Source organism: Malaclemys terrapin, chromosome 15, assembly GCF_027887155.1.
Source record: "Malaclemys terrapin pileata isolate rMalTer1 chromosome 15, rMalTer1.hap1, whole genome shotgun sequence".
Lineage (NCBI taxonomy): Eukaryota > Metazoa > Chordata > Testudines > Emydidae > Malaclemys > Malaclemys terrapin.
The window spans coordinates 34029336-34044715 of NC_071519.1; the positions used below are offsets into that span (position 1 = coordinate 34029336).

General features: G+C 56.4%; 1 protein-coding gene across 1 annotated transcript in view; it reads right to left on the reverse strand.

Moving 5' to 3' along the window:
- Window positions 1-2030: 2030 nt before the first annotated feature.
- SMIM35 (small integral membrane protein 35) overlaps window positions 2031-15380 on the reverse strand; it is a 29968-nt gene continuing 16618 nt past the window's right edge. The window contains exons 2-5 of the mRNA XM_054005659.1: window positions 8424-8540; window positions 6306-6339; window positions 5367-5504; window positions 2031-3631 (exon numbers count right to left, since the gene is read on the reverse strand). Of these exons, the coding sequence (XP_053861634.1) occupies window positions 5399-5504; window positions 6306-6339; window positions 8424-8540 (257 nt within the window). The 3' untranslated portion in view covers window positions 2031-3631; window positions 5367-5398. The remainder of the gene's footprint in view (window positions 3632-5366; window positions 5505-6305; window positions 6340-8423; window positions 8541-15380) is intronic.

The following is a 15380-nucleotide window of genomic DNA, read 5'->3' on the forward strand; positions in this document are numbered from 1 at the left end:
TATTTGAAAAACAAAAATTGCAACACTTTCATTTCAGTAGAAATGGAGCATTTGCTTTTTGGGCTCCTTTTCAAAGAAACCGAGAGCCCAGGAATTCCCCCAGCTTTTGTGACCACTCGAAACTAGGAAGAACCCCACACCAAAGCCGAACACTGTGGAAAATGTGGGGGAGTCAGAGATTGTGATGGTTCCTGCTTGCACAAAGAAATTGCCCAACTTCTTTTGGGCCGGGGCAGACCAGGTTTGACCGTGGTCCCAGTGCCTTGCTCCCTGGGCTAGGGTTACCATATTTAAAAAATAAAAAAAGAGGACACTCCACCGGGCCCTGGCCCCGCCCCTTTCTCGCCCCAACTCCGCCCCTTTCTCGCCCCTTCTCCAAAGTCCCACCCCTAACTCCCCCTCCTCCCTCCCAGCCACGCGAAAAGGGCTGCCCGAGCGCTACCGGCTTCACGGTTTGCCGGGCAGCCCCCAGCCCCTGCGCCCCTGGCCGGCACTTCCCCAGCACAACTGGAGCCCGGGAGGGGAAGCGCCCAGCCAGGGGCGCAGGGTCTGGAGGCTGCCCGACAAACCGTGAAGCCGGTAGCGCCTGGGCTTCGGGCAACCCCCGTGCCTCTGGACCCTGCGCCGCCGGAGCAGCGCAGCTGGAGCCCGGGAGGGGAAGTGCCCGGCCGGCGGCTCGGGGTCCGGAGGCAAGGGGGCTGCCCGAAGCCAGTAGCGCTCGGGCAGCTTGGCTCTTAAACAGAGACGAAGAGTCAGGGGAGGAGCAGAGCAGCCGCAGGAGGGGAAGTGCCCGGCCGGTATTTTCCCGGACATGTTCAGCTTTTTGGCAATTCCCCCCGGACGGGGGTTTGATTACCAAAAAGTCGGACCTTTCCGGGAAAAAACGGACATATGGTAACCCTACCCTGCTGGGCCAGGAGAAGTGGAGAAAGTTGGACCCCTTGGAAGGAGGGAATGAGACTTGTTTAGTCAATCCCGTGCCACTGGAGTCACCAGGACTGTCCCCGTGGGAGCAGGTCCACAAGACTCCAGTCTAGTCCTCCTAGCCTGACATTTGGGTGCTCAGGCAATAGGGACCGGGGGGTGAACAGAGCAGGGTAGGATCCCTGTCACTGGGCAAATGGCAAAGCAATCCTGAAAAGAAAGGGTCTGGGAACAAAACTGTTCAGGGGCATGCTTGATTTCACACCCAAAGAACACCCTGCCACCGGCACCTCTGTGTGGGGCAGCCCTGCCCGCAGCCAGCACGTTGGCCGGGTGTACTTGCCCCGCAGGCTCATTAAGAGAAGCTACTTTGGGTCACAGAGCAGTTGTATCGGGACCTGGTCATGGAGAAGGGACAGCACAGCATGGAGCCAATATTAGAATCACAGAACTGGAAGGGACCTTGAGAGGTCGTCTAGTCCAGTCGCCTGCACTCATGGCAGGACTAAGTATTATCTAGACCATCCCTGACAGGTGTTTGTCCAACCTGTTCTTAAAAACCTCCAATGATGGAGATTCCACCACTTCCCTAGGCAATTTATTCCAGTGCTAACCACCCTGACAGTTAGGAAGTTTTTCCTAATGTCCAACCTAAACCTCCCTTGCTGTGATTTAAGCCCATTGCTTCTTGTCCTATCCTCAAAAGTTAACAATTTTTCTCCCTCCTCCTTGTAACAACCTTTTATGTACTTGAAAACTGTCATTATATCCCCCTCTCAGTCTTCTCCAGACAAAACATGCCCAATTTTTTCAATCTTCCCTCATAGGTCATGTTTTCTAGACCTTTAATCATTTTTGTTGCTCTTCGCTGGGCTTTCTCCAATTTGTCCACATCCTTCCTGAAATGTGGCACCCAGAACTGGACACAATACTCCAGTTGAGGCCTAATCAGTGCGGAGTAGAGCGGAAGAATTACTTCCTGTGTCTTGCTTACAACACTCCTGCTAATACATTTCAGAATGATGTTTGCTTTTTTTGCAACAGTGTTACACTGTTGACTCATGTTTAGCTTGTGATCCACTACGATCCCCAGATCCCTTTCCACAGTACTCCTTCCTAGGCAGTCATTTCCCATTTTGTATGTGTGCAACTGATTGTTCCTTTCTAATAAGTGGAGTACTTTGCATTTGCCTTATTGAATTTCATCCTATTTACTTCAGACCATTTCTCCAGTTTGTCCAGATCATTTTGAATTATAATCCTGATCCTCCAAAGCACTTGCAACCCCTCCCAGTTTGGTATCGTCCGCAAACTTTATAAGTGTACTCTTTATGCCTTTATCTAAATCACTTATGAAAATATTGAACAGAACCGGGCCCAGAACTGATCCCTGCGGGACCCCACTCGTTATGCCCTTCCAGCATGACTGTGACCCACTGATAACTACTCTGGGAACGATTTTCCGGCCAGTTCCCAATGCATTACTTCTCTGTAGATGTGGACCAGCCCCTGCTCCTGGGGCCAGGGGAGGTGCGGCTCCCACAGCTCTGGTCCAGCGGAGGAGGGGGACGTGCTCAGCTGTTACTCTGTGGGCAGCAGTTCGGTGTTGGAGAGGAAGTCACTTGCCTCAGATACCAAGTTGAGGCCACGGGCAGGCCTGTGAATGGGGGAATTGAAACAGGAGACTGGGGAAGACCCAGGATTTCCCAACACCCAATAGGCCTCAGTCACGGCGAGGGTTTTTCTGAGGGGAAATCTCAATCCCCTGGACAGGCCTGGGAAAGCTGGGACAAGAGACGGCACTAGACAGACTGGTGGCTGCCTGGCTCCCGGGGAGCAGCCTCCCCTTCTCCAAGCACTAGGCAGCAAGGCCAGTGGGAAAGGCTAGTGGGCCTGCAGACCAGCCAATAGCTGCCTGTCCTTGTGTCCTGCTCCCACCCAGGGACAGCGACACACCAGGGCAGCAAGGGCAGCAGGGCTGAATGTGGACCAACCCATCCGCTTTTCATCCCCTCTGGAGGCTCTCTCTGGGAGGATCAGCTGTGCACCTCTGAGCTGGGTGTCACCCGGAGGAGTTGGCGAGGGGCCATTTAGCGCCAGCCATCACGGTGCTGTTATCTCGGGCTCTCCCAGTCCGTCTGTTGGGCCCACCTGTCATTTTTCACATGGTCCTGAGACGGCAGGCTCCTCCGGGCAGGGACCGTCTCTGCCCTGCGTGTACAGCACCTCGCAGGGCCCTGGCCCCTAGCATGGGGCCCTGCGTGCTACCGGGATACTAATAATGACCAGTGAGAAGTGGGCCAAGGAGATTTTTCCACTGGGAAATGGAGGGAGCTTCCCGAAAGCCACCCGCCCACCAGGCTGTAATGACTCTCAGCCGCTGAAGGGCGTGGGCCTAGCACAGGGAGGACAGGGATGCTTTCTCTTCTCAGCCTGGTGATCGAAAGCAGGCTGCGGTCTGAGCACCAGTGCCAGGGACGGGGCCAGAGCCTGGTGAGATGCTGAAGTCCAGTCTGTTACTTGCACCGCATTGCTGCTCTGATTCCTTCTTAGCCGCACACACAAGCTAAGGTGGCCGCGTCCCAGCCCAGTGAGGATGGACAGAGAGACAGTGCATGTAATGGATAGCAGTATCCCGAGCAGCAAAGACAGGGAAACGGATATTGCTCACACAACCGAATGCAACCACCTCTGCAGAGCCAGTGGCCTGTCATGAAAGAGGGGAAGAGTTAGGTTACCAATATACGTGCATTTCTGGCAGGCAGCAATGCCCTGGAGTTGCGAGTGCTGAATTGGGGTGAAATGGACAGGCTGTCTGGGTACAGAGAGGCAGGTATGTCCAGTCGCAGAGGACAAGCCTGTTTCCCAGCCATGTACCTGACACCTGTCCTCATGTGCATTCGCTGGGTGTTTTCAGCAGTAGTGGGACTGATGAAAGAGGGAGCTCCAGCCGCTTCCTCCTCCAGCCCAGTGGCTGAGGGCCCACAGATCACAAGGCCTGTCCTGGGCAGCCATTTAAGGGGACAATGTGTTGAGGGTGGGCTGTAATATTTCATGGAAAAGCAAGAGCCAGCTACAGAGCTGCCCTCTCCCGCCCTGACTCACCTGGCCTGGGCCAGAGAGCACGGCCCCTCATGAGAACATAAGAACGGCCGGACCGGGTCGGACCAAAGGTCCATCTAGCCCAGTATCCTGTCTACCGACAGCGGCCAATGCCAGGTGCCCCAGAGGGAGTGAACCTAACAGCTAATGATCAAGTGATCTCTCTCCTGCCATCCATCTCCACCCTCTGACAGACAGAGGCTAGGGACACCATTCCTTACCCGTCCTGGCTAATAGCCATTAATGGACTTAACCACCATGAATTTATCCAGTTCTCTTTTAAACCCTGTTATAGTCCTAGTCTTCACAACCTCCTCAGACAAGGAGTTCCACAGGTTGACTGTGTGCTGCATGAAGAACTTCCTTTTATTTGTTTTAAACCTGCTGCCTATTAATTTCATTTGGTGACCCCTAGTTCTTGTATTATGGGAACAAGTAAATAACTTTTCCTTATTCACTTTCTCCACATCACTCATGATTTTATATACCTCTATCATACCCCCCATTAGTCTCCTCTTTTCCAAGCTGAAAAGTCCTAGCCTCTTTAATCTCTCCTCAGATGGGACCTGTTCCAAACCCCTAATCATTTTAGTTGCCCTTCTCTGAACCTTTTCTAATGCCAGTGTAGCTTTTTTGAGATGGGGAGACCACATCTGTACACAGTATTCAAGATGTGGGCGTATCGTGGATTTATATAAGGGCAATAAGATATTCTCTGTCTTATTCTCTATCACTTTTTTAATGATTCCTAACATCCCGTTTGCTTTTTTGACTGCCGCTGCACACTGCGCGGACGTCTTCAGAGAACTATCCATGATGACTCCAAGATCGCTTTCCTGAATAGTTGTAGCTAAATCAGCCCCCATCATATTGTATGTATAGTTGGGGTTATTTTTTCCAATGTGCATTACTTTACATTTATGCACATTAAATTTCATTTGCTATTTTGTTGCCCAATCACTTAGTTTTGTGAGATCTTTTTGAAGTTCTTCACAGTCTGCTTTGGTCTTAACTATCCTTAGTAATTTTGTATCGTCTGCAAACTTTGCCACCTCACTGTTTACCCCTTTCTCCAGATCATTTATGATGCCTGTGATCAGAGGAGAAGGCAGGAGGGGAAAGCAGACTGCAATGAAAAGAGCTGCAGGGGAAAGGGGATTGCCCCGCCCAAGGTTCACGAGTGGCACACGCCTCCCCAGTTTCAAAGTGACTTTTTTATATCGCAGCTGAATTCTTAGGACTGAGATTCTTAGGAGGGTCTGAGGTAAAGACGCCCATGGCTAATGATCAGCCGCCCCCACTCCCTGCCCTGGAGGAAATGAACTGGTGCAGCGTCTCACCTCGCAGCATCAGTATCTCTGGCTTCGCAGCATCACATGTTCCTGTCATGGAACCGCATGTAGCCACTTCCCATGTCGCTCATGGAGCCGCTGACTGTGAACGGTGGGGCCAGCTCCACTTCCACAGACTTCAGGCTGCTAAAGGGAGCCAGAGAGAGGCAGATGCCTGATGGAGCCGCTCCAGGACATTAATACACACACACGATTTATTTGTACAGGGGCTGCATTGACAAGTCCTGAGAAGCCCAAGTGCTGCAGATAGTTATCATGGATGGAGCACACTAGAGCCTCCTGTGTGACATGCAGAAATGCCCTGACAGGCCCCAGCATCCCAACCCTGGCATCACCAGCTCAAGCTGAGGGGCCCCGTGTCACCCAGAGAACCGCAGCCCAGATGCTGCAGATGTGCTAGTCCAGAGGCAGAGACCAGACCCACCTACAGTTTGGGATTTGGGTCTGAAGCGGAGTCAGCACTGGGCTTGGCTCTGGCAGCTGAAATCTGGCAAGCTCTTGGCATGGGACTGCAGCCCCAAGTGCAGCTCCCACCTGTCAGCACACGGCACGGAGGCTGGGCTCCTGCCTGACAAGCAGGCACGAGGGGTATTTAGCAGAGTAACGGGCCCTGCACTTCCTTTCCCTTCCCACTCCTGGGACACACAAAGTAAAGGCAAGAGGAGCAAGAGACCAGAACCACTTCCACATCTAGCTCTTCCACAGGGAGCACTGGGAGGAGAGACAGATGCACTGGCCACTCCTCCCCCCAGACCATAACCAGGCTCTCTGACTCTGCCTAGTGAGAGTGGTGATGGTGAGCTGTCCTCCTCTGTCTGGCTTAGCAGATAACACTGGGGAAAACTGCTGAACTACCCCCTCCCGCCCCAGGAGAGACCTCAGGCAATGCACCGCACATGCCTGCCAAAGGGCATTAAATATACTCACCGGATGTGATACAGGTTGAAAACAAAATTAGGGCCTGGGCAGGAAAAAAGGGAGAGAGGAGAGGAGACTGTTAGGGGGAAGGAGAAGCGCTGCAGCCTGCAGACAACACAATGCACCCGTAACCACGGCATGAAGTAGCTACACAGCACTAGGAAGCAGTAAGTGAAAAATGCCCGTTCCTGGCCTGCACTGTCCTGACTTGCCTGCTTTGTGCGTCTCGCTGGATATCAGCCAGGGCGAACGGTGTCCACAGACCCGGACAAGGGAGGTGGTGTGATGTGTGCTCAGACAGTGACCCCTCCCCTCCAGAACCCTGCTTGCCCCAGGCCCAGTTCTAACCACCCTGCAGACCCCATTGCCCTTCAGCCCAAGGCGGTCCATGCTGCTGGACAGGCTGAGCCATGGGAGCTCTGGCTTGGCCTCTGGGTGTCTGGCTTTATCCACAGCAGCTCCTTGGGGACGACCTACCCACCGAGGCTGGGGCCACTAGGCTGCTAACTGCGGCGAGGGGCCATCTGTTCCTCACTCTCCCCCTCGGTGCGGCTAAAGGGACAATAAGGTCAGTGGGTGGCACAGTCCGTGCGTTTGTGGACACAATGGGTCAGCCCCGCAGCCGTGCACCACCGCACACTCGGAGCAAAGCACGAGTTAACAGAGCAACCGCTGCTCTCAACGCGGGGGTAAGTTAGTGCCGAGGGCAGGAACCTTTAGCTCCCCATTTACCTGCAAAAATGCCTCTCTGGATAATGGAATGTGTAACCGCGCCATTGGTGCAAATGTCAGTGCTGATTTACACCAGCTGAGGATCTGGCCCTGCTTTCTGTCTCAGCCAGACAGTGCCCCAAACATGCAATTCGGCACCCTACTAAGGAGCCCAGAGGGTCCCTCGCTCCCGCCAGCTTGCTCTAGGATGGTCCCAGCCTCTAACTGCCAGCTGTCCTGCCAGCTGGGACCAGGAGCTCATGCCAGCCGAGTGGCACGGGAGGGGGGTCCATGCTGATTCACCACGGTCAGCCCCTCTGGCTGTCCACAGCACCGGGCTGGCTTGCCTTTGTCTGAAAACAAGCCATGCTGTTGTCCTGGATCCTTGCTAGCTGGTGAAATTATGCGTGGAGGCTCTCTGTGGGGATAGATAAAGTCCAGGGGTTTCTCTGCTCTTTCAGGTACATATAACCCTGCCCCTTTTCTCTGGTTCAGGCCAGGCAGGTGTGCTATTGACAGGCATTGCTCCAGCATACAGCACCGGGACATGCCTTAACAGACTGAAAACGGTTTCCAGCTCTGAGAGCTCGGCTGCTTTCAAGGCAGGCTGGCAGGGTGCCCAGGGCCCTGGCTGGGAGCTCACGAGCGCAGCATGAATGGGGAGACAGTGGACTATAGGACTTCAGCTCCTCCCTTTGTGTGCTGGTCTGAGCCACGGGAACAGTCACAGAGCTTCCCAAAGTGGAATGCACCCAGCGCTCCTCGGGGACAGCGGCATTGGCCTCTCCTGACTCGCTCTTGACTCGACCCTGGGATCACACAGCGAATCGGCCCCTCAGGAGCTAGGGTTCCACTCAGGGAGTCTTTGGGATTCGAGATCTGAAAAGCCAGGCTCCCGTCTGCTCTGCATGGGCACTAGAAATCCAGCTTTGCAAGACAGCTGGGAGCCCTGGGGTCTGTCCAAAACCTCCCGCCTCCATAACATCCTGGCCGATGCTGGCTGCTGCCTCCTCCCAGGGCTGGAGCAATTCCTGCCCACGGGTTGCTTGTTGTGCACACAGGAAATGAGAGACGCCGGATGCTGCGCTCCTGGCCCTAGTCTCAGTGGGACGAACACTCCCTGTCTCACTCAGCAATGCCCGGACAGCACAGGGACTCACCAGCTGTGCCACACAGCTGGCTTGGGTCTGGACTAGAGACACACATGAAATCCTTGTGCAGGGTCCCGCGGGAGCCCCTTCTCTGACCAGGGCACTGTCCCATCAGCACTCCCATTGTCTAGGGGGCAGCCCCCACTCAGAGCCAGACACGGGAACGTTACATGCAGGTGTTCAGAGGGGACTGTCGTAGCTTTGTCCTCTGCTAAAGGCTCAGTATGTGCCTCTGCCTAAGCCCTTCTCCACTTCCCATACTTACGGTGCCAGGCTGGTCCTCTCAGGTACCACTTCAGAATGGTGTAGCCAAGGATGCCCAGGAGCAGCAAGGCCAGGCCGATGCCCAGGATAAGCCCGAGGATGCTGATGGGCTCGGTTCCTGCAAGTCAGAAACAGGACATGCTCTGCAGAGGAACATTCCCAGGAGGCTGGGGAGGTGACCTGGAGCTCTAGTGCTCAGTGCTGCATGGAGATGGGTCCTGGGGACCGGGGCGGGCTACAGAGCCCTTCCCTGACAGCTCACCGGCTGCACTGCTCTTCTTAAGGCATGGTGAGATTGTGCATGGCATTACTACTATGTAGACAATGCCTAACACAGCACAGCGGGGCCAACCCTCTGGGGCTTCTTAAGTCTCAGGGATCTGGGGTTGTTCTTAAAGCCCCAGCTCTTGGAGTCACGGGACTGTGGGAGAATCTCCGCTTTTGTTTTTAAAGAAACTAAGTCGTCTCCTGTCTGACCACCCCAACCCCACCGGGTCAGTGGGTCCAGGCCGATGGTCCTTGAGCATCTGCAGCAGTGACATGGGGTATCTGGTAGGAAACAACCTTGCTCCCCGCTTGTTCCCTTTGACCCCCATGGAGGAGCAAGAGTCTCTTCCCCTCCTTTATCTTGTCTAGTTAGACTGTGAGCTCGTTGGGGCAGGGACTGTCTCTCACAACACCTGTGCAACGCCTGGCACTACGGAGCCCTGGCTCAACCATGGCCTCTCAGCACGCCCGTCATACACACGTGCTGCTAAGGAGCGACGGGGGATTTGGGAGACGGGAGCCCAGCACTGGCAAGTGCAAGGAGCCATGTTTGCAGCTCCCCCATGTTCACCCCAAAGGCAGGAGCGGGATGGGGAGATTTGCAGGTGTAACAGCCTCCGTGCTGGAAAATTGGCCCCGGAAGGGAGTGTGACGTCCCAACAGTGAGTCTGGGCAGCGTAGGAGACTCTCTGCCTTCAGTCTAAACAGGAAGCTGCGCTGGCCGTAAACAGAATTCCTCATTCCGCAGGAGCAGGACCCAGGACCCAAGAGCTGCCAATTCCCGGCTATTCTCGGCCTACGTTTACCGCCAGGCGGTGACTGGGTTTGACCTCAGCTCTGAGGGCCCTGAGCGTCCCACAGACTCAGGCTGCTCACTCACAGCTCTGCAATTCCTTCCCGGCATGGCCAGGCCCTGCTGCACCTGGCTGAGACTGGGACACGGCCACGGGAAAGGGCCTGATGCTGAGCCCAGAGAAGGGGTGTCCTGGCTGGACAGGGGAGCAGCAGGGAGGGCAAGGAGTGTGGGGCGCCCGTATCAGGAGGCAGAGCCTCCTTGCCCCACACGGCGCTCATTCAGAGTGGCGAGCCAGCCCTTCCTGGGACATGCCCCTTGCCCAGCGCCGGCTCTACTGTTTTTGCCGCCCCAAGCAGCGCGCCGAATTGCCGCCGCGGACAGCGGGGGAAGGCCGTGTGCCGTTAGGGCAGCACGCGCATTTCTGTAGCGGCGGCAATTCGGGCGGCAGCTTCTGTTTTCCGGCTGAAGGCAGAAGCTGCCGCCGAATTGCCGCCACCGCGGAAACGCGCGTCGCCCTAACAGCACATGGACGGCCCCCGCCATCCACGGCGGCAATTCGGCGCGCTGCTTGGGGGCAAAAACACACGGACTGCCGCCCGTTGCAGACTGCCGCCCCAAGCACCTGCTTGTGCCTGGAGCCGGCCCTGCCCTTGTCACGCTCATGGTCCGGCCGTGGGAGCAGGGCCGGGGACACGTTTAATTTGTATTTCAATCGACACAAGTTAGCACAATTTGTCTCTCGGCCTGAGTCTGCCCGTTTCAGCCCAAACGGGTCAGCTCCAGTCCTGCCTGCGTGCCTATAGCTCAGGGCAGGAGGGGTACCTGCTGCCTCCGTCGCCCCAGATGGGGCAGCCACAGGTCCGCGGCCCAGCGGAAGTAGCTGGTGGTTGCCTGCTCACCTCTGCTCCCCAGCAGCCCCGTGGCCAAGCCTGCTCAGTCTCCGGCAGGATTAAGAGAAGCCGGAAGGTGGGGCGAGGGCTGTGAAAGCACAAACATCACGGGGGGGCAGCAGGGGGCAAAGACAAACTCCAGGCCTCTGGAGCAGCGTCTGAGCCAGCCATGGTCACACTCAGACGTGCGGGGCAGAGCTGCTCAGTGGTTCGGTCACTGTGCCCACCGCGCTCTGGGGAGGCTCCCGGGGCCACCTGGGATTCAGCCCCTTTGCTCAGCTTCACCGCGCCGCCCCCGGGAGCCGACTGGGGCCCTGCAAGCATCAGCGGCTGAAGCCTGGGCCTGGCCGAGGGCCCTCCTGGCCTCCCCTTTGCCCCACTCTCAGCTCCGGCAGGGCTTAACTCTCCACACGCCTCGGTTCCGGGCGTAGGACACCGGATCCAATGCGTCACCCTGTAGGGCAGCTCCATCAGCCCCCATTAGTGCAGCCAACAGCAGCGTGTCTTCCAGGCAGGGCAATTACTGGGCAGCCGGCACCCCCTAGCGGCCATGTCCTGCTGCAGCACTCCAAGTTTTACCCACGCTGAGACTCGAAGGAGCCCCAGGCCAACAGAACCCCATCTCGATGCTGTCCCGTCCCATCCACACCGCACTAACGTCCCTCTTGCCCAGAGTCTGAGGGCACCATCCTGCTGTGGTGCTGGGGGCACAGACCCTGGGGTAGGGGGCCATGGGCAGGGGACTGGGGGCCCCGCAGCAGCCCTTTGATAAAACGCCCCCGCAAAAGGAAAGGGGGAGCGGGCTGATCCCTGCTGCGGAGGGAGTCACCCCCTTCTGGGTAACCCGATGGTGACAATTCATCCCAGGGCTGGGGCAGACACTTCAGAGGCGTAAAGCTTTGCCTCTGGAAGGAACCGATGGCCCCACCGGTCTAGTGCGAAAGGGCCACAGCCCCCATCCCTGCAGTGGGCTCTCTGCCCGGCACCCCATTTCCAGGGACCCTGGGGCCGCCGGGCTGAGCTGTCGGTACAATCAGTTGTACCCCAGGGTCTCCCCAGTCATAGGCTCCATCCCCGGCCAAAGAGCAGCTTCCTCGTGCCCTCTCCCTGCCGGCCGGGCACCCCAGTGAGTGCTGGCCCAGCCACAAGCTCTGTGGGGCTCTCTGGGGGCCACGCCGGGTAGCACATCCCAGCTCTTAGCATCGCTGGAGCCATTTCCCTGAGCCGTGTGACACTGATGGCTCTGGTGAGCTCAGGGCAGGCGAAGGGGAACCGCTGACGGCCTCAGGTTCTAAACACTGCCCACAGCCCCAGCCTGGAACGGGACTGCAGGGGGCTTCCCCGAGCCAGCTGGGCCACACACCCAGGGCAAGGGAGACGCCTGCCTGCTCTGCGCTCTCAGCCCCCTGCTTGAGTCGTCCCTCCAGCTGTGCCAGGCCCCTGCGAGGGAGAGTGGTAACCCCCTAGCTGCCAGACCCACTCACCCCTCAGGCAGGCAGCCCCCCACACATGGAGTGACCAGCAACAGGGCACCGGGCGGCTCAAGACAGAGCCATTGCTGCTGGAGGTGCAGCAGGGAGGTGACTGCCTCTGCCCAGCCACAGTCAAAACCCCACAACGAGCTGCCCAGAGGAAGCCGTTCTCAGGGAACAACCAGCACTAGCAGCCCTACAAAACCCAGGCGCTTTGTGCATATTCCTGAACCTCGTCTACCCCAGGCTGCTTCTCGCTTCACTGACGCTTTATCTATACAGCTACCCCGGCCTTTGTACCAGCCGTCTCCTCAGAGCGAACGCAGCTGGTGCCAGTGTCCAGACACCCAGCCAGTTCCTGGCCCCAGCACAGCCTTGGCCAGTTCTCTGACCCCCTTTTCTAAATGGGCAACGATTGATTTATAGCAAAGGCTGCCTCCCACTTCAGCTGGGCTCAGGGAACTCAGCATCTCCTCTGTGCCTGCCATGGCACCGCCACCTGCTGCCCCGTTAGCACCTGTTCAGCCAAACACCTGCAGTGGCTTTCCCACAGACACTGCACTGTAGCCATTAACCCTTGAGACAGGGACTGGAACACAGCTCGGTAACGAGGGTTGGGCCCATATGCAAAGCACGATCAAACCAGGATTGCCATGAAGCTCCTATAAATAGATGAATTGCAAATGTGGAGGATGACTATGGTATAAGAGAGTCCTCCAAAACAGTCACCGCCATGCTGTGGATCAGCCCTGGTGCACGGTTTGCCTAGCACGGCTCTCTCTGTACTGTCAAGACATGGAGCAGGAAGCCTGCCAGCAACAAGTGTGGTTAGACACAGCCACTGCCAGCACCATTCTGCCCCTCCCTGGGCTTTCTGCAACTCCAGCACTGCCAACTTTTGCAGTGTAGGCCAGTGGTTTTCAACCTTTTTTCATCTGCAGACCCCTAAAAAATTCTGAATGGAGGTGCGTACCCCTGTGGAAATTCTTGGACAGTCTGCGGTCACCCAGGGATCCGCAGACCACAGGTTTAAAACCATTGGTGTTGGGTGTTTTTCGTAAACCCCAGCTGCTGGAGTCACGTGATGATGGGAGACTTTCCTGTCTCCTCTTTTTAAAAAGCAAGTTTCTAGCCCTTGTGTTTGCAGAGCAGAGCTTGGAAACGTGACCCCTAAAGGCTCAGAAACCAGAAGGCCAAGGAAACAAAACCCAAATTATTTCCATTACATGCATCCGACGAAGTGGGCATTCACCCACGAAAGCTTATGCTCCAATACATCTGTTAGTCTTAAAGGTGCCACAGGACTCTCTGTTGTTTTTTACAGATCCAGACTAACACGGCTACCCCTCTGATACAAAACCCAAATTATTATTTATTATTTTATTTCCTATGTATCCTTATATTGTACAGGATCTGGCTGGGGTCAGCGATGCTGTCACTCAGTCACATGCCCCAACTAGACAGTTTGGGCGAGCACAAATCTCTAGTCAAGAATTTCCCACTGTCTGGTCAGTGAAAAGTACAGTAGTGCATTGGCTGGTGTGCTCATGGCACTGCTGCCCTCTACTGGCGGGAATCAGAACTGTTCTATGGTGAGACCCCCATGTAGCTGACAGCTAAGGGAGATTCTCCTAGGGGCCTATGCTTTCAGAGCAGGAGGCGCTGAGTTCTGTCCCTGTGATGTTATAAACAGCCACAATGGACTGCACAGTGACAGCTGTGATGTCCTAGCTGGCCACAGCTTGTTACAGTGCCTGAGAAAGAGGCCTGCAGGATTTGTCAATATCATGGAGCATCCGTGCCCCCTTCCATCTCCTACTGCCAAGCAGCACAGTAAATTGGCCCTGTCGCTTTGATTTCATGGCTCTCTCCACATAGACGGCTCTGTGGCCTCTGAACCCCCCCAGGGACTGGAATACTCTGGGGTAGCCTGGAACAGCTTTGTGTCTGGGTCAGATCCCCATGCCTTGGCTCAGGGGCACCAGCACCTGCCAGCGGCAAGTTCCCATAACGAGGCAGCAGAGAGGAAGCCCTAACAAGCTAAATTTAGCTAAAAATGCCCCTGGGGTGAGACCATTTCCCCAGGAGATCACAGCGTTTGCACCATGTGCTAGATCCCAGAGAACATGTGCAGCCCGGTGAGACCCAGCTAATGCCCTGCGGAGATGTGGCTCCTGGTGCTATTAACACCCCCGCTTTCAGAGGGCAGCGGCGGGACTTGTTGAAGCAGAGTCCAGATTTCCTGCCCACGACTAGGCAAAGCAGGGGCATAAAACAGAGTGGCTGTGCATGGGCACGCCTCACCCCCACACACCACAGAACCCTGCTCCTCTGCATCACTTGGGAACATGGACAGTGTGGTCTGGAAACTGCAAGGATCCGCTGAGCACAGCCCCCAAGTGCAGCTGGAATGGAAGAGCAGCAGGCCTCCAAATGCTCAGACACTGCCGCGCTGGGGGCCAGGAGAGAGACTGAGGACCCCAGTCCCTGTTCTCAGCGTGTCACCACCACAAGGGCCACCAAGTCAGTTCTGAGCTGGGCTTTGCATGCACGAGTGCGTGGCAGTGGGACACTGCACCACCCTGCCTCACTGTGCCTCTAGTTAACCTGAAAAGATTCATTTCTCCGGACGGCCGGAGGAAGATGTGGAGCCTTCGCCTCAAGGCGCTGGCTCGCACGTGCCGCCCCCCAGGCAGTGACTAAAAGCCAGCGCTGGCCAACACAAAAGGAGCTGCTGGTTTAAGCCCAGAGTTCCTCAGAGCCAGGTGTTACCTGCTTCACAACCAAAGAGACCCGAAGTGTGGCAAGGGGCCTGCATGGGGAGCAGCCGTCGCGGGTCCCTGTTGGCCTGGGTCTGGATTGGAACCAATGAGCCAACTGTTCCCGGCTCCCAGAACCACTCAGTTCTCTGGATGAAACCGGCCCATAGCGCAATTGCTGCTAGAAAAGCAGCTAGGTAAAAATGGCACCTATTGACCCCACACCTCCGCTCCCTGTGGGTCAGAATCAGACCTAGGCCCTCCTGTGAGACTGTTCTGCCTCACGCATCATCAGCCAAGCAGCCAGGCCAGCACCCCGGACAGAACCTTTCCTGGGCTGCGGGGGCAGGAGGGGCCCAGCAGGGGGTCGGAGCCTGGATGGAGTTTGCTGTCCCAGTGGCGAGAAAAGCCAAACCGAGCACGTTCTTGCTGGGCCACGGGAGCAATCATTAATCCATGGGCCTGTGGCCCTGTGACGACCACAGTGCACGACCAGAGAAGGTTCTGGGCAGTGTGCAAACCTGCTCAGCAAGCCAAGGGGGCTGGGTCTACACCCAGACCCACCAGGTAGTTTCAGTGCATCTTCCGCAGAGAGATCTCCCTGCATCACAAAATCCCCCATGCTGCGTGGTACGGGAGCTGTCTTCACATGCAATCTCCTGCATGCAGAGTGTAGTGGGACAAGACTGAGGTGCACTGGCAGAGCGCGGGGGCAGGGAACCCCGGGCTGGAATAGCAAGGGGGCTGCAGGTTAGGACCGAGGAGTATTAGCAG